Source organism: Pseudonaja textilis, chromosome 2 (genome assembly GCF_049901715.1).
Source record: "Pseudonaja textilis isolate UNSWEBS1 chromosome 2, rPseTex1.2, whole genome shotgun sequence".
Classification (NCBI taxonomy): Eukaryota; Metazoa; Chordata; class Lepidosauria; order Squamata; family Elapidae; genus Pseudonaja; species Pseudonaja textilis.
Genome location: NC_141991.1, coordinates 85,933,796 through 85,955,939, shown reverse-complemented (window position 1 = coordinate 85,955,939; position 22,144 = coordinate 85,933,796). Strand labels below are relative to the sequence as shown.

General features: G+C 36.3%; 1 protein-coding gene across 2 annotated transcripts in view; it reads left to right on the top strand.

The window, feature by feature from the left end:
- The first annotated feature begins 10,565 nt into the window (after nt 1–10,565).
- Nucleotides 10,566–22,144, top strand: part of CPEB4 (cytoplasmic polyadenylation element binding protein 4) — a 59,634-nt gene continuing 48,055 nt past the window's right edge. The window contains exons 1-2 of one of the 2 annotated variants that reach the window (XM_087924509.1): nt 10,566–11,074; nt 11,437–13,488. In XM_087924509.1, the coding sequence (XP_087780635.1) occupies nt 12,367–13,488 (1,122 nt within the window). In that variant the 5' untranslated portion in view covers nt 10,566–11,074; nt 11,437–12,366. The remainder of the gene's footprint in view (nt 11,075–11,436; nt 13,489–22,144) is intronic. The other variant, XM_026696392.2, reaches the window with a different exon arrangement.

Below are 22,144 nucleotides of genomic sequence, written 5' to 3'. Positions count from 1 at the left end.
AAGCAGTGGGATTTGTTCATGAATAAATATGCATAGGATTGCTCTGTAAAACATCTCTTGTGCAGTATTTGAAGCAAAGGCAACCTCTAAATTTGGACTGTTCTGTATCAGCTTCTTCTTGGTTGCCTAGATATAACTCTGGCACAGAATCTGCTGAGAAGGACAGAAGTATATATTGAACATTTCTTCCTGTCAGTTTTGTTTTCTCCATTCTGTATGGAAATCCTAGCCCATATGTTAGAGATATCAGGAATGAGCATGCCTGGCCCTATGACCCTAGTTAATGCTGGATTGGATGACTTGTGTCCCAATGCTGTCTCTCCCCCATTCTTGCCCATATCATTAATTTTTAGGGACTCTTAAGTACGTGCTACAGAGCAAAAAAAAAAAATTATGGAAGAAAGCATGTGACACAGTGATATCTCAGTTTTTGGTATTTATTTGTTAAATTGTAACTCTTAATTTTTTCCACATCAGCCTTCTGCAACCTAGTACTAATAATAGAAGTGTTAGATTTTAACTCCTAGCATTTTAGCCAGCCTGGCACTCAAAAAACAGCTGCCTCCCAATTAGTATTAAAGCACAATTATCCAAAGCAACTTTTTAAATAATAATACTAATAATAATTTGTCGTATTTGTCAATTATATTTGTGATACATTTTAAAATGTTCAGTTGACTGAGTTTCATGTTTAATAAATAAAAGATAAAATAATAATAAATTCAGATAAATCAGACTGGTAAAACAAGCAGACAATGTTAACAAAACAATAGCTCAAGCATGGTATTTCTTTCTCTTTCTTCCCACTTCATTATCAGCAATCATGGATTGTTTTTTTAAATGCTACTGTACTGACTGACGAAGCTGAGGCCTCATGGTTTCCTGGGGCCAAATAATAATCTGACTGTTGTAAATCATTTTCCCACTATAATTTAACCCTGTGTTCTAGAGTCATCCCACCATTGGTGCCAAAATAATAGTTATGAGTTACACTTCAACCCAGGCTGCATGATGCTGTGAACACATTATATGCCACAAGTTGTGACAAACGCAAAGAAAGTCACCTTCTGGGAAATTATCTTCATTCACCTTGGAAAATGGTCATTGGCTACTGGATTAAGACAATTAAGTTGATTCAAATGGAGCTGTTGGAAAAGCTTAGGAAGCCAACATATACCCCAGATAGATTTTGGTAATTGTGCTTATTATTCTATTTTGATGGCACAATAACATGCTAGAATTCACTGAGTTGTCTTTACACATTCTTTTCACACAGAATTTTATTCACAGTAACTTCTTAATAGGATAATATGTACTTTGCAGTGATGCTCATTAATTTTCAATAATTTATACATTAAACTTTTATGGAGTATAATTACAAAATGTGCCTAATAGTATTATACTTTAAGAAATTCTAATGCCAAAAAAAGTGAATGAAGAGCCTTTCAAAACATAGAAGGAACTACATGGGAACATACACAGAGATGAACTCAGAAAAAAGCTATGGGTAGACTTAAGGCTTATTACATTTAGTTTGTACTTTTTCGTTAAATAATCATGTAGTCATTTCTTTATATCACCAGCTTATAAAGAAAAATGTATCTGAGAATTATTACAGAATAATAAAAGATGATGAATGTAGCATTTAAACAACTTTTACATTATGAATGACCCATTTCCCCCTAAATTAATTATGAGTAATGCCACGAAATCCAGCAACTTTAACATTTATACTGGAATCTAAAAGGAGCAGAAAAGCATACTTTTTTATGTGCTAGAATTTTTAATTTTTTTTAATTAAAATCCTGAAATTAATCAATAGGTTTTGGCATCCAAAAGTGCCAAATATTTTGGAATTCAATTCTTTTGAAAAATAGATTTATTTAAATATTACAGTTAAATTGTTTAAAAGGTATTATATATTAATAATAACTGATAACTAATATATAGACTGTATAACTGTTATATAATAAACTATTTAGCAAGGGAAAAAAAATCTATATTTATATACTCCGCAAGAAAATGTAAACTAGCTAAAAACTTCTAAGAAAATTAAGAGCAAATTAGGAAAAATTGATATAAATGACTTCAATTCTCAACCATTCCAGCCTGTATAACCAAGAGTCAGGGTTTATGAAAGGAGCATATCTAAACATCTGCATGCCACTCAGAGGTGGTATTCAGCAGGTTCTGAGCAGTTCTGGAGAACTGGTAGTAGAAATTTTGAGTAGAGCAGAGAACCAGCAAATATCACCTCTGAGTGGAGATTTCACAGTATCCTTCCCCTGCCACGGAACCAGTTGTAAAAAAATTTGAATCCCACAACTAATGCCACCTATCCTTGTTTCAGATTTTGAAGATTCCAAGCCTAGGAACTTGAATACAAAAGCTGAATAGAACTCACAGTCTTTTTATTTCTGATTACACCAGGTTTTCTTCATATTTGTAATAGAATAGAATAGAATTCTTTATTGGCCAAGTCTGATTGGACGCACAAGGAATTTGTCTTGGTGCATATGCTCTCATTGTACATAAAAGAAAAGATAGGTTCATCAAGAATCATAAGGTACAATACTTAATAATAGTCATAGGGTACAATAAGCAATCAAATCATATTAGGAAACAGTCAATATAAATTGTAAGGATACAAGCGACAAAGTTACCATCGTACAGTCACAAGTGGGAGGGGTTGGGTAACAAGGAGTGATGAGAAGATTAATAGTAAATAGTTGGACAGCATTGAGGGGATTATTTGTTTAGCAGAGTGATGGTGTTCAGGGAAAAACTGTCATTGTGTCTAGTTGTTCTGGTGTGCAGTGCCCTATAGTGTTGTTTTGAGGGTAGGAGTTGAAACAGTTTATTTCCAGGATGTGAGGGGTCTGTACATATTTTCACAGCCCTCTTTTTGCCTCGTGTAGTATACAGATCCTCGATTGAAGGCAGGTTGGTAGTAATTGTTTTTTCTGCAGTCCTAATTACTCTCTGAAGTCTGTGTCTGTCCTGTTGGGTTGCAGAACCAAACCAGACAGTTATAGAGGTGCAGATGACAGACTCAATAATTCCTCTGTAGAATTGTATCAGCAGCTCCTGGGGCAGTTTGAGTTTTCTGAGTTGGTGCAGAAAGAACATTCTTTGTTGTGCTTTTTTGATGACGTTTTTGATGTTAGATGTCCATTTTAAGTCTTGGGATATGATAGAACCTAGAAATTTGAAGGTCTCTACTGTTGATATGTCTAGTGTTGTAAGAAGTGGTAGTATGGGAGGGTTTCTCCTAAAGTCTACCATTATTTCTACGGTTTTCAGTGTGTTCAGTTCCAGACTGTTCCAGTTACACCATGATGCAAGTTGTACAACCTCCCGTCGGTATGTGGATTCGTCGTTGTCTAGGATGAGACCAATCACTAATCTGCAAACTTCAGTATTTTAACAGATGGATTGTTTGAGATGCAGTCATTGGTATATAGGGAGAAGTGGAAAAAGCACAGAGCCTTGTGGGGAGGGCTGTGCTAATTGTACAGGTGTGTGATTCTGCCTAGCTTCACCTGCTGCTTCCTGTCTGTTAGGAAGCTTATGATCCACTTACAAGTGTGTTCAGGTACTGCTAGTGGTTTAGTTTAGTTAAAAGAATGTCTGGAAGGATGGTATTGAATGCTGAAAAGAAGACTCTTACGTAGGCACTTGGAAATTCAAGGTGTTGTAGGATGTAGTGCAGAGCCATATCAACAGCATTGTCTGTCAATCTATTTGTTCGGTATACAAACTGCATGGGATCTAACAGCAGATCAGTGATGGTTTTCAGGTGGGACAGCACTTTCAAAGGTTTTCATAACTACAGTTATTAGAGCAACTGGGCTGCAATCATTCAGTTCCCTGATGGAGAGCTTCTTTGGCACTGGGATGATAGTAGAGCTGATATAGATATAGGTTGTAGCTGCTATTTGTTAGCCAATCAATATGCTCAGCTACAGTACTGGTGATAATATTTTGATTTTAGCCAGATCACTTATTTCTCATTTTTCTTACAGCTTATTTTTTTATTCTCAAGTAACAATACATACTTGAAACAGATTAATGATGCCTGAGATTCAGAATATGCCCTCCTATTTTTTTTTAATTAGAATCCCCACCCTCTATTTTTTTTCATATATTATTTAACCTGAGAAGGAATGTTAGTAGATGTGTGATGCTGATGGAATTTGGTGAAATTTAGGTTCAAATGCAGCTAAGCTTGTTGAACAGCTTTGGGCAGTTTATATGTTTGTGACACATCCTGTCTCATGAAGTGGTGTGTGCATATGTGTCTCTATGGGTCTTTTAACAAAACACTATGCTAGGTTTCTTAGAGGAAGATAGAGTATGAATGAAACATACATATAATGGAGCAAGCAAGCACTTTTCTCATTCTTTGAGACTTTGTTAGCTTTTCAGCAGTTGTAATGTGAAGCCATAGCTCAGAGACAGACAAACTTTTGGTGCAGAAGGACCAGGGGAGGCAGAGCCAAACTATGGGGGGGGGGAAAGCTAAAATTCTTGAAAGCAGAAAACTCCTGAACCAAATCACTATGCATAAATGATAACACCAGGTTCCCAGTAGTGTTAAAGATTTATGAATTTTGTTTTGCATACAGGAACTGAATTACTGGTCCTTCTATATAAACATTTACCATGGTTTCAGAAATTGTCTTCATATTTATATCACTGAAAATGTTATTCGGATGGAGAATAAAATCAGGAAGAAATGCAAAGGTGTCGAAATAATGAATGCCACTAATCTCCCAGAGAGTGGAGAAATGTGTGCTGAGGACACAAGGGAGATACCTCACATGATGATGTGCTAGAAAAGCTAGTTACCATGGAAGGACTACAGGAACAGTAGCTATTAGTCATTACGGGTATTTATCTCCAGGAATAGGGACCATAACTCCTTATTAGTTCTTTGGGGAATATGATGAAACTTCTCATCAATTGTGCATTTATTTTAAATGGTAGCTTTAAAATTTGCCATATTATAAACTTGTATTTGCTTTTATCACTGTGAACTTTGGCAAAAATAAAAATAAAAATCCAACTTTGCAACAAGCACACTCACATTTCTACAGATGTACCTAATGTTCCTAATATATTCCAGTTCAAATATATGGGGTTTTGCATAATGCTATTGCGCATGCCCAAATATCCTAACCGTGAGCAGTTCTAAAAGCAATACTACAAAGTTTATTTTCATTTGCAAAGTACAGTTTAGATGATAAAATGGCACATTAATACTATTTACTTTATATATGTATAAACATAAATGTAAATAATTCCTCCAACACAAGGCACATCTTGTAGTCTTTGCATCAGGTTTCCAGATAAAAGCTGTCATACCAGTTGTCAAGCCATTACTTCAATTTAGCTAATTCTGCCCAAAACTTCTACTTCTTCACCTAACTCTAGGTAACACCATAGTGTTGAGGAAAAAGCAATCCCATAACATCTTATTGGCAAAACCAGTAAACACAGGTCAGGAAGCCACAGTCTAGAAAGACCATGGTGAAGCAGACCAGGTTGGCATAGGAGTGAGACAAGGCTGGGCACTTCCTCCTTATTTACTCAACCTATATGCTGAATATATACTAAGAGAAGCTAGAAGAAGATGAGCATGACTTTAAGACTGGAGGAACAACAATACTTGTCATAATGATGAAACTATTTTGATAGCTGAAAATGCAAATAATCTGCAAGAACAAAGTGAAAAAATGGGATTAAGATTAAATATAAAAACCACTACAGATAACCAGCTTCGCAACTGACAGTGAAGATACTGGTTAGTGTTTGTGCTTTAGTCTTTTGCTAGTGTTTGTCTTTTAGACTCAACAATGAACACCCAAGGAATCAGCAATTAAGAAATATGCTGCAGACTAGCACTTGCTAGGAAAGCAATGAAGGCCTTGAAAAATTTTTACATGCTGGGATGTGCACACATCTACAAAGATCAGAATTGAATAGACAGTGTTTTTCCCTTTGATACTCTATGGAAGCAAAAGATGGACTGGAAAAAGTAGGTTAGCAAGAATATTGACACATTTAAACTTTGGTGCTGGAGAAGATTCCTGAAAATACCACAGATAACCATGAAAGCAGTCTAACTGACCATCACACAAATCAGTTCAGGGGTGTCACTTGACTTGAGGCACAAATGTTGTGTCTAAAATATTTTGGACACATTTTATGAAGATTTGGCTCCTGGAATGGTGTCTAATGCTGAGAAAAGTGGAAGGAAAGAGAAGAAGACAATAACCAGCAGCAAGGTGGATAGACTCAAATTATCACAATGTTGGAAGAATTGAAGGATCAGGTTGGACAGATCATCCTGGATAGAAATTAAGAGTCAGCATTGGCATATAATCAATGAAACAATAAAACAATCATCCAATAGTGATAGAAATCAAAATAATGAGAGTTTATTTTTCTTTAATAAAAATCTTTAATGGGGAATTCATTACCCTGAGTTCAATAAATGGATATAGAAATATTCTGAGATGATTGGCAGAGAAAGACACCTGAAAACTGATAGGAATAAAATTGTAATAGTAAAAGGTTTGGGTTACCTTAAAGACTAGCAAATTTATTACTGCTTTGCTTTCCTAGAACCCAGTCTTCTCATCAGATATACTGGTATCTCATGCCACAAAACACTTGTTTTAATTCTGCTGTGAAAGACTAACATGACAGTCACTTTGAAAATAGATGGCTTAAAGAGGCCAGCATACATGAAGATTGGAAATTCTAACCATAATCTCATTTTCCAGCTGTTATATCTAGGGAAATACTTAAAAACCAGTCCTAAGTATGATTTGCTTTGAAGTCTTTTGGAGTGAGCATATGATACAAGTTAAGGTCTCCAAGAAAATGAAATAGTAAGTTATGCATAAATGATAACAGGAAGAAAAAGTGGTGATTTTTTAAAGGATCATTAGGGTAAGACTGCTTAGTGGAAGGTATATTTCAAATGTTTAAAAGAAGTAGTCACTATGAATTTTTCATATATCTTTCATGTACTATTATGTGAAGTACAGGGGGTTACTTAGGCAAGACAACAACTACAGATAATTATAATTGATGACAATTATGTGCAGCCCACATAATTATATGTTTTCTTGGAAGTAAATAACAGTAACTCCCAAGTAAGCATGCAATGGATTGTAAGACAAAACTGTTTCTTGGGAAGAAAGTAAGTTTGTTGCCCCAGTCTTACTGGATTAGGGAAGTGTTCAATTTTTTATTATGTTTTTTTTTTAAATCTACATAACATATTATTTAAAACTTAGTTATCTACTACAACAGTATAAAGGTTTGTTTCTGGCTAATTTTTGTGCATTGGTCTGACTACTTTATGTATAAAGCTACCATTTTAATGCATCTGAATATATTACCATTTTCTTAATACCTCATTATTGGTTTTTTAAAACGTACCAATGCCATAAACTGCTGAGGCTGAGCAAATGTTCATTTTGTTTATCAGTACAGCTTTGTCTTCCAGTATAGCCTTAAGGTTAATTGTGACATTTGGTGTCAGGACAATGCCGTATTTGAATTTTCAAAAAAGGAGGACTTTTTCAGAACTGTCTTTAAACCAAATGTTCAGTATGATCTTTTATACACATGTGTATTTAAATCTTCACAATTCACTGAAAACATATGGCAGAGTTCTGGAAACTTTCTCCCTGTATAGGCTTGATGTATAAGGTTCTTGATTTAGCTTCTTCTGGCCTAGCTAAAAGGCCCCTCTGCAAGCTCCAGTGTCTCAAAGTCAGACTGATCAGCAAAAGGAGAAAGGGAGAATTCTGAGATTTTAATGCACAGGAAAGTTCACAGTAATCTGATTCTGAGGAGCAACATTTGGAAAAAGACTTTTGAGTGGAGTCTAAGTCAATAACATCATTCAACTCTGGGAGTAATCTAGGAGTCTAATAAATGTCCCCACCTTGAGGTATGTCATTTTTTTCATTTGGTCCTATGCAAGGGTTTTCCCCTTTTCACTGAACCACAGCACAAAGATGCCCTGACAATCTATTTTTTCCCTAGCATAAGATGACCTTTTTCTCATCCCCAGACATCAAGTAAGACAGGCGTAAACCATTACTCTTGGCTATTCTGAAGTTAATGTAGAATTTTCTTCCAAGACCATTCAAGGGAAACTTCAAGGTTTGTCAATCTGCTAGGGATTTTTCATCTATTACCTTGGAGGAAAATTAGATGACTGACAATAAGTGAACAGAAATAATTGAGGCAGGATAGGGATCAGCAATTGGGCAGCAGATTTCATGCCAGTAATTTTTTTTTGTCCTATTGGCCAAAATTGGGAAAATGGCACTTCAACTGTGTGGAAAAGGAATGTGTGTGGAATGTGTCCTTTGGTATTGAATCCTAAATAACTATGTAGGAAGCTGCTTCATATAGTACTTGTTCATGCTGCCTCAAAGGCTACTTTGAGAAAAAGACTGTAGAGAAACTCAATTATTTCTTATTCATTGCTATAATAGGGATTATACTTAAGATCTTCTCCATATAGTTTGTGCTTTATATGTGCAACATGTATCTATGTACATGTTGCACATATGTACCTAGAGGAAAAAATATACCAGGTATTTTTCTAAGTGAGATTTTTTTTGTATAATCACAATACAAAATTTCATGGGTAATAATGTCATAGTCATCTTCTATTTGTAATCCTCCTATGTTTTCCCATAAAATCCACAAAAGGGTGGTAAGAAAAAAACTGTAGTGTCTCTTGATTAGAAGCACTGGGGTATTTATCTGAAAGCTCTTCTGTTCCCAAAAGCTTTCTTATTTTTGTTCATATTATTAAATACAGCACTTCGCTTGTTGATAGTTAAATTCCTATAAAGGAAATTTCTAATTTCTGTCTTGGGATATGCAGCTAAATGTATCAGCATATCTTGGATATTTATATACAGTTTGTCCTAAAAAAAGGCTTAATACTTCCTGTACAAACAGAAGCAAACAAAAGGTGCCAGACCTCAATTATATGTAATGATAATAAAGTCTAGAACTTTTGTAACCAGATAAAACTAAACATGCTGCAAAAGCTGCGCTGAAAATAAGTGATGAACATCGGCAGATGTAACATTCAAGCCATATATTCAGCAATACTACATTACAAAAGGAAATGACTTCACAGATGTAGTTGTTAATTCTTTTTTTTTGGAAAAAACTTTTATTGACTTTAACAACAAACAAAAACACATAAAACATAAAATATAAAACATAAAAACATCATCCTCCTTCATGAATTTACAGACAGTGTATCGGTTGGTTTACCACTCTTTTTTGTGCATCCATTTCGTAGTCTCCATTGTAATTATATTACATAATAGCTCATATTATCAATCAAGAGATGTAGTTGTTAATTCTGAATGTATGATGATTGCAGGTATTAATAACGAGAGAATGGCTTGAAAAGAGGAGGAGAGTAATACTGATAGAATGGTTAAATTAGCCGTGGTAATTCTTCATTTTGGCATCTTTAACAGACACATGTTTTGGTGAGGCAATAAATATATGTGATGTCACACAAATAGGCTAGTTCATAGTATGGAAATGCCATGGTTGCCAGCCTTATTCTGGTGTGACAAACCAGTCTTCAAAATGGAGGAAGCAACATCCTTTTTTTTTTTTTTTGTTTAAGTCTGGTTCAATAATCAAAATATTGTCTTCCCTACCAGAAAGCCTTCTCAATCTGCTGGCACTTCAGTTCCTACCATTGAGAAGCAATGGGTATCAAGGTATACTTTATCTGGAGAACATCAGATTGAGGAAGTTTGATGAAAGGAACCAACTAGAAATAATGGGTATATGACTTCTCAGACAGACTTTAAGGAAGCAAGAAGCCACTGCTGTGCCTATACAGTCATCAACAGTCAGACAAAACTGAATGGTTAAAGCAACAAGCTATGAATATTACATTCCTGAGGGGAGCTGTGACTCTTTTTAGAGGGTCTCTAAAATCACAAAGGAAAATGTCATATTCCAGTTAAACATTTTTTTTTATCAAGGATTCATTCTAAGTCATTGTCTAAGATCTACAGTTGGGATTTAAAACATGTGCCAATTTTTTGAAGAATAATTTCAAGCCAGATCACAAAATTGAATAAACCCAAAAACTTCTTAGGATGCTCAAAATAAACTGACCCCATCAAATAAACTGACTTTCAGAAACCATTAGCCAATAAAAAGCTCAGGCCTGCCATACTCAAAAATGGTTGCTTAAATTAGACCAAACTATAAATTTAACAGACGCTGTGGCTTCATTACCTAACCTAACATGGCCGCTCAACTTCTCTTGAGGGAAAAGAAAACTGCCCGAAGCAAGAATGGCGGACGCAGCGCCGCCCCATTTACCCTTATGTAAAAGGGAGGCTGACTCTCGCAGTCCCTCTTCTGGCTAGAAAAGGGCGGCCTAGCGACTGAAGGGAGGAGAGGCGTGGCTCATGCAGAGAAGGGAGGGGGAAGAGAGAGAGGAGGGGCGGGGCTTCTTTGAACCGGAAGTGTCGCGCTGCCTCTCTCCAGCTGGTTGTCATTTCGATCGGAGGCTCGGTCCTGTGGAGACGGCGGCGGTGGCTGAGGCGGCCGGGCCGGGCTGGGCTGACGCACCGGCGTATTTGACAGAATAGCCCAGCGTCTCCGCGATTTAATAGGAGCCTCCCTCCACCCTCCCGATCGACGATTGTTTTACATGAGGGGCAAAGAACGACGCCGGGAGGAGCCGAGGCGGAGAAGCAGTCGCAGCCCCCGAGGATCAGCAGTGGGAGGAAAGGCAGGACCCCTGGGAACCGCTATCGCCGCCACCAACGCTTCCCTCTTTTCCTCACCCTTCTCCTCCTTCCTCCTCCTCCACCACCACCTCCACCACCATAAGAGCCAGCCTTGATTCGGCCCTTCCCTGCGCTTTCGCCACTAAGTGATCCTCGTGACCCTCCTCCCTTGAGAAACCGGCTCCCATGGGGGAGAGAGGAGTCCGGCTCCCCGCCAGCGTCGTCCCCTCCCCGGCGGAGACTGCTCCCCTCCAGAGGTAAAGTCCTCCCCTCTCTGCGCGGGTGGTGAATGGTGAAATCCCCATTTTGGTGCCAGCTCCTACCTCTTGAGAGCGAGCGAGCGAGTGAGAGCAAGGGCGGCATCAGACCTATATTTCCTTCTCTTCCCCTCGAAGAAATCTCATCAGAAGGAAGCTTTCCCCTCCCTTTCCTTAGATATTCTCTGTATATGGATTTGAGCCCAAGCCCCTTCTCTCGTTTTTTTTGCCCAATAAATTATTCTGGTGATGGCTTTTTTTTTTTTTTAAATGTCTTAACTTATGCTGTCTGGGTATTTTTCCTCCATCCCCCTCCAGACACTTGACTGCTGATTTTCTGAGGTGAAAATTTTCCTCTGCAGGCAGCCAGGATTCATCTGAAGGACACGTAAATATCGGATCGTAATAGAAGGCGAGCTTCAAAAAGCAGGAACCCACCCAGCCAGCCAGCCAGCCAGCAGCAGCAAGAATCCACCCTTCGCCTGCTCAACTCAGTCTGTACACATACACCCAGCACTCACTGAATGCCAATATTTAGAGATCAGAAAAAGGAACAAATCCTCACACCCCTCCCTCTTGAGATAGAAAGGCCTTGTCAGAAGGGCATCCGCATAAGTCATATTATTCATAGTCCTACAGGCAAAGGCAGTAGCAGCACAGGTTGTGGGGGAGGGAAGTTTCTCTTCTAGAATTTGCTTCCCTAAAGAAATCCTGAGCTAAAATCTTTACATTTTCCACAGCAAAGACTGTTAGAGTAGAACACAGATATATATTAGATTATATAGAATTTATTAAATGATTCCAGATTTAAATATATTTTTGGAGCTGTGAAGGAGTGAGGAGTACCAGATGTCATGGTATCTTTTTTTCATTAATGTGTACGTGAGCAGGTTGAGGCAGTTGGTAAGACAAGAAAGTTAATATATATTATATCTATATATATCTATATATATCTTTTTTTAAAAAAAATTCCCTGGAACTTTCTTTCATCCCCACTTCATTCTTGTGTATTTCCTTTTTAAAAAAGGAAAGCTCTTATTTTGTTAACCAAAGATTTACTTTCCATTCCTTCTGGCTATTAGAAGGAAGTGAACACAAATTGACCCATGTCAATATTTTAAGTGATCTCACTTACAAAAATCCAGGAAAAATATCCAAATCAGATATCTCAAGTGGGTAGGAAGAAAGTTTGTCATAAAAAGATATTTTCTATTCTGTTGCTTTAGTAGAAGAAAACCATTTAAAGATTTTTTTTCTCTTTCCAGGAGGAATTCAGATTCTAAATAAAATAAATGGGGGATTACGGGTTTGGCGTGTTAGTGCAGAACAACACCGGGAATAAGTCAGCTTTTCCAGTCAGATTTCATCCACATCTGCAGCCTCCACATCACCATCAAAATGCAGCCCCCAACCCTGCTGCTTTTATAAATAACACAGCTGCCAATGGCAGTAGTGCTGGGTCAGCTTGGCTCTTTCCTGCTCCAGCTGCCCATAATATTCAGGATGAGATTCTGGGGTCAGAAAAATCTAAAAGTCAACAACAGGAAAAACAAGACTCCCTAGAAAAACAGCAGCTTTCCCCTAGTCAAAGTCAGGAAGCAGGCATGCTGCCTGATTCTGAGAAAGCTAAATCTGAAGAAAGCCAGGGGGATAATTCTTCTGAAAATGGCAATGGGAAGGAAAAAATAAGAATAGAATCGCCAGTGTTAACAGGATTTGATTATCAAGAGGCTACAGGGCTAGGTACTTCAAGCCAGCCCCTGACATCTACTGCATCTTCTCTGACTGGTTTCAGTAACTGGTCAGCAGCAGCTATAGCTCCTTCGTCTTCTACAATAATAAATGAAGATGCGAGTTTCTTCCACCAGGGAGGGGTACCTCCTGCTTCAGCAAATAATGGTGCTCTGCTGTTTCAGAATTTTCCACATCATGTCAGTCCTGGTTTTGGGGGTAGTTTTTCCCCTCAGATTGGACCCCTCTCTCAGCACCACCCTCATCACCCCCATTTTCAACATCATCACAATCAGCATCAACAACAGAGGAGGTCTCCTGCAAGCCCTCATCCACCTCCATTTACACATAGAAATGCTGCTTTTAATCAACTGCCTCATCTTGCTAATAATCTTAACAAACCACCCTCTCCATGGAGCAGCTACCAAAGCCCATCACCTACACCATCTTCCTCATGGAGTCCTGGTGGTGGATGTGGTGGGTGGGGTGGGTCCCAAGGGCGAGATCACCGCAGGGGACTGAATGGAGGAATAACACCCCTGAATTCCATCTCACCCCTGAAGAAGAATTTTCCAAATAATCATATCCAGTTGCAGAAGTATGCACGACCCAGTTCCGTTTTTGCTCCAAAATCTTGGATGGAAGACAGTTTGAACAGAGCTGACAATATCTTTCCCTTTCAGGTGAGATCATTTTATCAATATTAGACAGAATACTGTGTAAAGAGATGTAGGAAAGACTGTGCACATTGTAATGTTTTATCTTTTTTTTGCATTGCTTCAAATATTAAAAATGCACAATTATAAAATTGATTTTAAAAATGAACCTAAATGTGTAGTTCATCCTGTGACATTTCATGCCATGGTGGCTCGTGGATGCTCTGTATAGTGTTTGTTGGAGAAATACCTAAAACAAAATAGGAAATCTATTATCTAGTAAGCTTGCTGTCAAATCAGTATTATCTGATCAATACAACTACAAGAGCAATAATTGGAGTCATCCTTATAACTGAATAAAATTCTAAAGTACAAGAACTGTTGAAACTGCTTTTTAAATATAATAGAATTCTGTGCAATTAATTATTACTGGTTCCTAAAACCGTAGAAAATACATCTACAGCAGATTAATTTTTATTTTGATTCAGTTTGGAATATCTAGGTTTTTAAATGCAGCTCAAATAACAATCTTAAAACGTTGAGCTGGTCTCTGCTAGGAAGGGCAATATATTTTAGTAGTAGATTATAAGTCATTACTAAAAATAGATATGGACTATTTCAGACAGCTTTTTTTATTGGAGGGTAGCCATTTGCTATAAAGAAATAGGCTGAGAATTTCAGTAGTAGCTATTTCTCCACTTACAAGCAATTACCACTAGAAATTGCCATTAAACAATGCAGTAAAAACCTTGACAATATATTGTGTTTCATTATTAGCTGTGGTTAAGTTTGAATATTCTGTAATGTTTTACTGAGATAACAAAACCTTAAAAATATTGATGAAAAAATAAAATTGTAAAATATTTATTTCTCAACATGGTATATATAATCAGACTGCTGTGACCTAGTTTTGTTGTAATTGGAAAACTGGTAGATAGGCAAAAGCCATACTTTTGTTAAATATAGAAAACTATTTTATAATTGGGTTAGATTACCCAGAGGACGCATCTTGTATTTTCTTTTTAGTTCATGCACCTGAAATAGAAATCATGAAATAATAAATCAGGAAGCAATATGAGGATTCATAAAACCACTAATGCTATGAATCAGCTGAAGTACAGGAGTAATGGTTGAGCCTCACTGCAGCAAGATTTGGTTCATTGTTTTAGTAGTTCATTTTGCAGATTGTGATTATATAAAGAAACTACACTGTGGGATAAAGCATTGTCTTTCTCTTCATAAATTAAGGCCTCGGACCTAGGCATGATGCAAGTGGAATGTTTTGTCCTGGAATACTGGAATATTATTACGTTCTTTTTTATTCTTTGGATTATTATTCCAATCTTATATATATCTGTGGCAATATATTGTGATCAGTTTTTCCCTGAAGAACAAATTGGTCATATCGAGACCAAATCCTGCCTCTTTGTATCTAGCAAAAGGAACATATTTTAATGAAGTACATTTTAATTTGAAATGCCTGTGCTCAGTGCTGAGGAGGCAAGTGCAGGACTTCAAAGAACAGCTGAGTATTGCAGATCTAGAAAATTCTCCAGTCATCTTTGGCATTTACTTTTTGCAGCATGAAGCAGATAGTGCTTTTTTTTTCTTCCTCCTTTTTCACATGAAATGGTTCTCTTTTTTTTCTTCAAATGATTGTGCAAGATAACTATTTCGAATGAAAGTGCGTGCAAAAATATGTTTACAAAGATTTACATGGATTAAGCTCTTGGAATATCGACAATTCAATTCTGCCTCTAATACACTTAATTAGAAGACCTGCTTTCAGCTATGTTTAGTATTGCTGCTATGTGGTATCTTGCTAGAAGTAACAAATACAGCGCCATTAATTTGGACCAAAATTATTTGTTCCACACAGACACAAATAGCTTCCATATATAGACAGGTTGCCTTTTCTTCAGTAAATGAAAATTCAGTAAATTCTGCAATGTTTATGCAAATGTAATAATCACAGACTCCCCTAGTAGAGGAGCTGGCCTTATCTTGGTGCCACCGGAAATACAGGCATGAATATCCTTCAGAGATTAACTGATGCAAAAAGGCCTTTTCTGACCTGGCTTTCTTTTTAAAGAGCATCGCCTGGTTTTCATGCAAATACTTAGTATGTTGTACCATGCACAAATTGGGATGATTGTTTTAAAAAAGCATTGTCATTTGATGCTAAGATGCATTTTTACAAAATTCAGACCAGAAGCTTGTACTGTAAGTCCTTAGGCCTGATGTAATGGAAGGCAAAATAAAATATTCTATTCATCCAGCGCCTTAGTTTTGTTATGACGATATAGAAGATCAGACAGTTGACAATGGATATTGGTGTGAGGCTAGAAACCAGTTTTGCCTTTAATAATGGTTGTTGCCCTTATTTTTCCCAGTTGGGAAGTTGTTGCAATGCTGCATGAGGGATCTTTTACTGGGTTGTTAGGAAGAAAATAGAATGGGCTGTATATTTATTGTATTTATTGGCACTCTCAGCTCCTTGAAGTTTTAAAATCAGCAAAATATTTGCCGCTGAGAAGATGTTCAATGATATCCATAGATTTAATGCTACATTAATAATGAGGGAAGCGATGGTAGCTGCAGCAGCGCTAGTCAGTAGCAGTTGCCCCCTAGTGCACAGATAAAGGGTAAACAGCAATTACACAATGCTTGTTGGTTTTTCTTGCTTGTTTGCCAAAGTGGCAGCTCTTAAAGACAAGTATGGCAATTTGAATTGTCCAGTTTGCGTTCCCTGACAGGAAAAAGGATACAGTATAATGTGAGCTTTGTTTGTGTCCCTATGTCACCTTTTCCCTTTAATACTTTAGCATGAGAAAACTAACTGCATGCAGAGGGAGTAAAAACTGCAGTGCAGCTCCCAACCAGGAACACAACCACAGAAGTATGGAATTGTGCACGTGGTTCATATTCTCTTTGATTTAAAGAGCCAGTCCTCTTTTAAGATGCAAGCGCGCGCATGTACTATATCTAATGTGACAGGTTCAAACATTTTGAACTGGGAGTGCCAGAGGAAAGATTGCTTATTATTGAAACATTGATGTTTTGTTTCTGTTCTTTTTATATTTTAGAATACAAGTTGCTTAAAATTCTCAAAGTATTATACAGTACATGGTATCGATGCATTAATGCTTTTTGCAAAGTGCTCTAAGAATATCGATTAAATCTGGGCTGAGGGGAAAATATAGATACAAACAAAAATACTATTTACTTAAAAAATTTCCTTCGCAGTGGAAAAACATTTTGCTATCTTTACCTTTCCCTTTAAACAGGGATACCAATTTCTGCTGATAATGCAGTGAAGAAGAAACCCACATATTTTGCACAATGTAAATCTATACTTCATTATGCTGGTGCAATTTGGAAGAAAATATATCAGTATCACTGTAAAACATATCCTGTTTTAAAAAGAACATTCATCAGCTTTATTTTTCACTGCACTCCTAACAGAATGCAGAGACCTATTGATTAGCAGTTAAATTTCAAATAGGCTTTCACGTATGCAAACATGTCTGTCTTGCTAGTGTACTTCCTTGTAGAACAGGGACACTGTTCTGTACTAAAGACAGTTAAGGTTGAAACAGGAAGACCTATCCTTGCTGCTAGGCAGAAGTCCAGTTTCTAAAATAAATAGCTGTATGCTTATTTCACTTGCCCTGAAGGAATTTATTAAGTTGAAACATGCAACTGCTGCATACTGAGTATTCTCCCACATTTAGCTGTTAAAGAACTGTTTCCAGGAAAAAAAAATACTAATGCTTTTTTTTTCATCTATAAGCTTTATTGAAACAAACAAGGTTTTGTGAACCTAACTTGCTTCTTGATAGCAAGCAAGATTTTAATTAGGTTAGTGGTATATTCTTGGTTCCAACAAATTGCTTGAAAAATTTATAATAATTCTGATACACCCAGTAATTATATATATATATCTTTTGCTAAATCTGTTTTTATTTGTCTTAAATATGTGTTCAAAGCAAGACAAAATGGAGTTACTATTTCATATGCAAAATTATGAGACTGATAAACTAGAAAAATAATTTATAAGGAATGGTTGATTGCTATGAAGACAAGCAGACTAAGAACAGCAGACTTTGTTCTATTTTCTTTAAATTTTCTTCTACATTAGCTTAATAATAATAATAATAATAATAATAATAATAATAATAATAATAATAATAATAATAATAATGGGATGTTCTGGATTAAAAGTAGTGAGACTGTTTTTAAATGTTTATCTGATCTTTGGCCTGCCTTTGACGGTATTTGTTTTACTCATAGCACAAGAAGATTGAAATTGGATTCAGTGTTTTAAAGAAAGCATGCCTGTACATCTGACAGATGTTGTTAAAGTTGAATCATGATTGTATGAACCTGTAGCTCCAGCCTGGCATTTTGTATTGTTAGGTTCACAGTGGCTGTTCTTCATATAAGGCAATACATGCTTGTCCTATTTTTCTCCACCCTTTTTTTTTACATAACCACAATCTGGAATGTACATCAGAACCTTTTATTTATAGTCATGTTGTTCTGGGAATTGCTTAAGAAAGAAAGAAGTATGGCTAGGGTGATCATAATGTATGACTGAGAAAGCATCTGAGGCAATTTTGATGCACTCCAAGCAAGCATTTTTAGGCTGCTATTCCCACCGTATCATCTCCCATGGGGAAACGTAAAGTTAACAACCTGTAGACTTAGAACCGCTTTCAGTATGTTTTCATTTTCCCCCTTGTAAAGGTAAAAAAATGAAAATGCATATAAAGATACACCCTTTCTTTTAAATATGGTGTTTAGTTTACTGTTTGGTCTCCAATTACATATGTTTGTGCAAGTTCTAATGCTAGGGTTGCCTTCCTAAAAAAAGAAACTGTAGTTGTGTATCAGTCTTCTCTGTTGACCAGTTGAGATAGGACAAAAGCAAATGGTTAAACCTCAAAATGATAAAAGGCTGGTGGCCATTTGGTGATAATTGAAGGTTCTCTCAAATCAACCAAGCCCTGGTGATTTTATGGACATGTCCATTTTGTTTTCTTAATAAAACAAAAGAAATTTGCCAAATATTTCTTCTGGATTTTTTTTGGTCTAGCTTTCACCCCTGGTATTCCTCCAAGTATTAACGAGGCCAAACCCTGTTTAGTTATAAGCCCAGCCAAGGTTAGCCAAATGCTTTCATTACTGATATTGCTGAAGACCAAGATATTTAGATAGAAACTTAGTGTTTACAGTACAGTATTGAAGGCAAAAGGGTGTTTTGGGGGGCATTTGGAGGTGATTACTTAGTATCTGTCAACAGCTCCTTAAAACAGCTGCATTTTTTCCCAGGATTATGTGACTACCCTCCTAGGTACATTATTTCCTTTGAATCTGAAGCATGTTTAGCCTGATTATGTTATGTTCTAATCAAGGACAACAGTTGAAAAAGGAAATGGATCATTAAGAGTAATATCTTATTTTCCAAGAATATATACACCATACATATTTTTCCACCTTTATTAATTTGGAGAAATTAGCAATTTTCCCCAATTTGTTCATCATGAATGTTGGCTGATTATGAGTTATGAAAGTTGAAATTAGGACTGGGAATGTGGAGTGGAGGAGGGCGAGGTGTGTATGAATCTATCTATGTTCTATTAATCAAATGCAGGTTTGGATCTAGTGAGTACTTGAATGGGAGATCACTAAAAACTCCTTGGGCCACAGGTTGGATTGGGAAATTTAAAAAAAAATCCTAGAAGAAGGTGGTGATCAACCATGAAAACTACATGCATCTGCCTATTAATTCATCAGCAGTTGAGCTTGACTCAAAGGGGACTTTATACTAAATATCATGTGATAGAGTGAATAATATATAGTGGGTGGCTATATGCCTGCTGAATAAAGAGAGGCCCAGATAAATCATATCATCATTAGTTATGTTACTGAGTCCTTCATCTTCAAAGATTTCTCACTTTAAAAGCACCTAATTAAAAACTGAGGCCTTTGTTACAAACAAATTTGGCACACCCAAACATGTTTTTTTTAATTTTTATGTTTGTTGGTGCGTTCCAGATGAGATTGCCTCACCTTGGCAAACATTGGAACTTTCATCAGTTACTGTTCAGATGATAACAACACAAACTGACTCATATCTTGATGTTTTAAACTGTATGCATGCTTTACTTAGGTAGGAGTTATACCACAAAGATGGGAACTCATTGTGGTATTGTGGTGCAAAAGGTTACATTAATGGGTGATGTCCTAATTTTGTATTCTTTTTCCTCTTGCATTGTGGCGAAGTTTTTCCAACTGTATAATCCGATAATATTCTTAGTTAATTCATGATATACTTCTACAGCAGAAGATGGGACTAGTACATGCATTGCAGGAGTCTATACTATCTGCCTTGTGTACCAATGTCTTTGCTATTCTTTTAAACATTTATAGGACATGATTGGGTGGTAATCAAAGAGTCCCCCTCCTGTCTCCCATCTTTTCTTGAACTTGGGGGCAGGATATTATTAAATAAAGAGATTTGGCTACTTCTGAAAAAAGAATTTGGGATTTCAATCTGTATTTACATTGGCTTTCAAAAACACATATGACTGTTCATTTGTAGTAAGTTCAATTTACTACAGGATTTACTACTGTAGGATTGTAGTAAATGTGGTGTACACAGAGATCATTTTCATTTAATTTTTCAGAGGGATTATAGATATAATTGGAACTATGATTTCAAACTGCTGGTTTCCCATTTTGAATATCACAATGAATGTAAAATCTTTATTTAAATCGGTACATTATGGTTAAAGCAAGAATGTAAAACAAATTGCAGCCGGCTATGTTTTATTTCCCTCCATATATCTGAATTATTTTAAAATAACTTTTAAGCAAAAAAGCCAACAATTTAATTTTTCTTCTAACAGTATATTATGGTAATAAAGAATATTCATTGACATTTTTTGCTTTAGATAAAACAATGTTTATTAGTACCATTTGGCTCCCTTTTTACCAAACTTTCCCACAAAGTTGTAAGGTTTAATTAAAGTCGTATGCTTTTTGTGCTCTGGTTAAATGAAGAAAATAGTATAAAATACTGATACCTTTTTAAGAAACAACTGTTACTGAATTTCCTTATATGCTGACACTCTTCTATCTTCAAGGGAATAATGTACTAAATTAGAACTGTTACCTTGATTAGTCAAGCTGTTATTAGCGCAATTATTTGTGTGTTCTTTGTAGAGTTCACAGTTCAGGATCTTGTGTACAAGTTCTTTAAAAAACTCTTTAAAAACTGTTATACCATGCTGTGGTAAATCTAGCTGGTCACAATTGTTATATAAGGATTGATTTACTCATGGAGGTAATGTGTGGCCATGGAAGTGTCTGTTCAGCTTGTCGTGCCTCATGGGATTTTGGGAGTGGGGGGGGTGAGTTAGTTGGCAAAAGATATAATTTACTGCATGTCAAAAGGGATTTGTACATATGTATTTTTAGAGAAAGCCCACTGCTGCAAATTTTACGGAGAAGCTTATGAACAAATATGCAAACATTCTTCATAACTGACAGGCAGTGGATTTGTTTTCCTCTTTTGGGATATCCACATCAGACAACTAGCACCTTATAACATAGAAGATTAAAACAGCTTCTTTCAGCTTTTGGAGAACTGAAAACTTTGTGTGAGGCCATTTCGTGCTTTTCAATAAAAAGATGTGAGAGCCAAACCATACATTCTGAAATAGTGTAGGATAGCCCTTTTGTACCATATCATGCCAGAATGAACTTAACATTTGCAGCTAATTCATGTTGAGTTAAATCTCTGAGCCATCAAGACAGTTTTGTTTCTCTTCCAAGATCTCATCCAGAACTACATAATATTTTTTGAAATTTAGATGTGAACTAACATGAACAGAATTAGGAGTCCTCTGAATGAAATAGTGGTTTTGGTCTTCTCTTATTGGAAAAAAAAAACAAGTTCCCTTTTTAAATGTTAAGGCAGGGAATAAAGTAGAAAAAATAAATTTTTATACCTGTTTTTACTGCATGCTGTAATGTACTAAGCTAACCAAATGCTATTTGAGGATACCCAGTTTTATGAAAATGATATGCTATAAGCAAGAGACCACATTATCTAAAAAGTAGACCTATTTTTATATAGATGTTGGTCTAATTCCTTTATTCTTTATCTGCATTTCCAGTGTGTACCAGTGGTATTTAGTTGGTCATTTTTATAGCTCTGTATTTTGCTTAGACCACAAAGCAATAAAATTAGAAGAATTGACCACCTAAATTTGATTCTTATATTTCAGGAGCATTTTCTCATTTGTTCATTTGTTTCTATCCCCGTACCTTTTCTGCGATACTTATTTTTTATTTATTTATTTATTTGATTTGTCAATTGCTTACAAGATAATAGGTATAAGTATATACATAGTTATGAATACATGAAATGGGTACATATAAGAAAAATAAAAATAAACAATAAGACAGGGACGGTAGGCACGTTGGTGCGCTTATGCACGCCTCCTACAGACCTCTCAGGAAAGGGGTGAGGTCAATAGTAGACAGTCTAAGGTTAAAGTTTTTGGGGTTTGGGGAAGAAACTACAGAGTCGGGTAGAGTATTCCAGACATTGACCACTCTGTTGCTGAAGTCGTATTTCCTGCAATCAAGTTTGGTGCGGTTAACCTTGAGT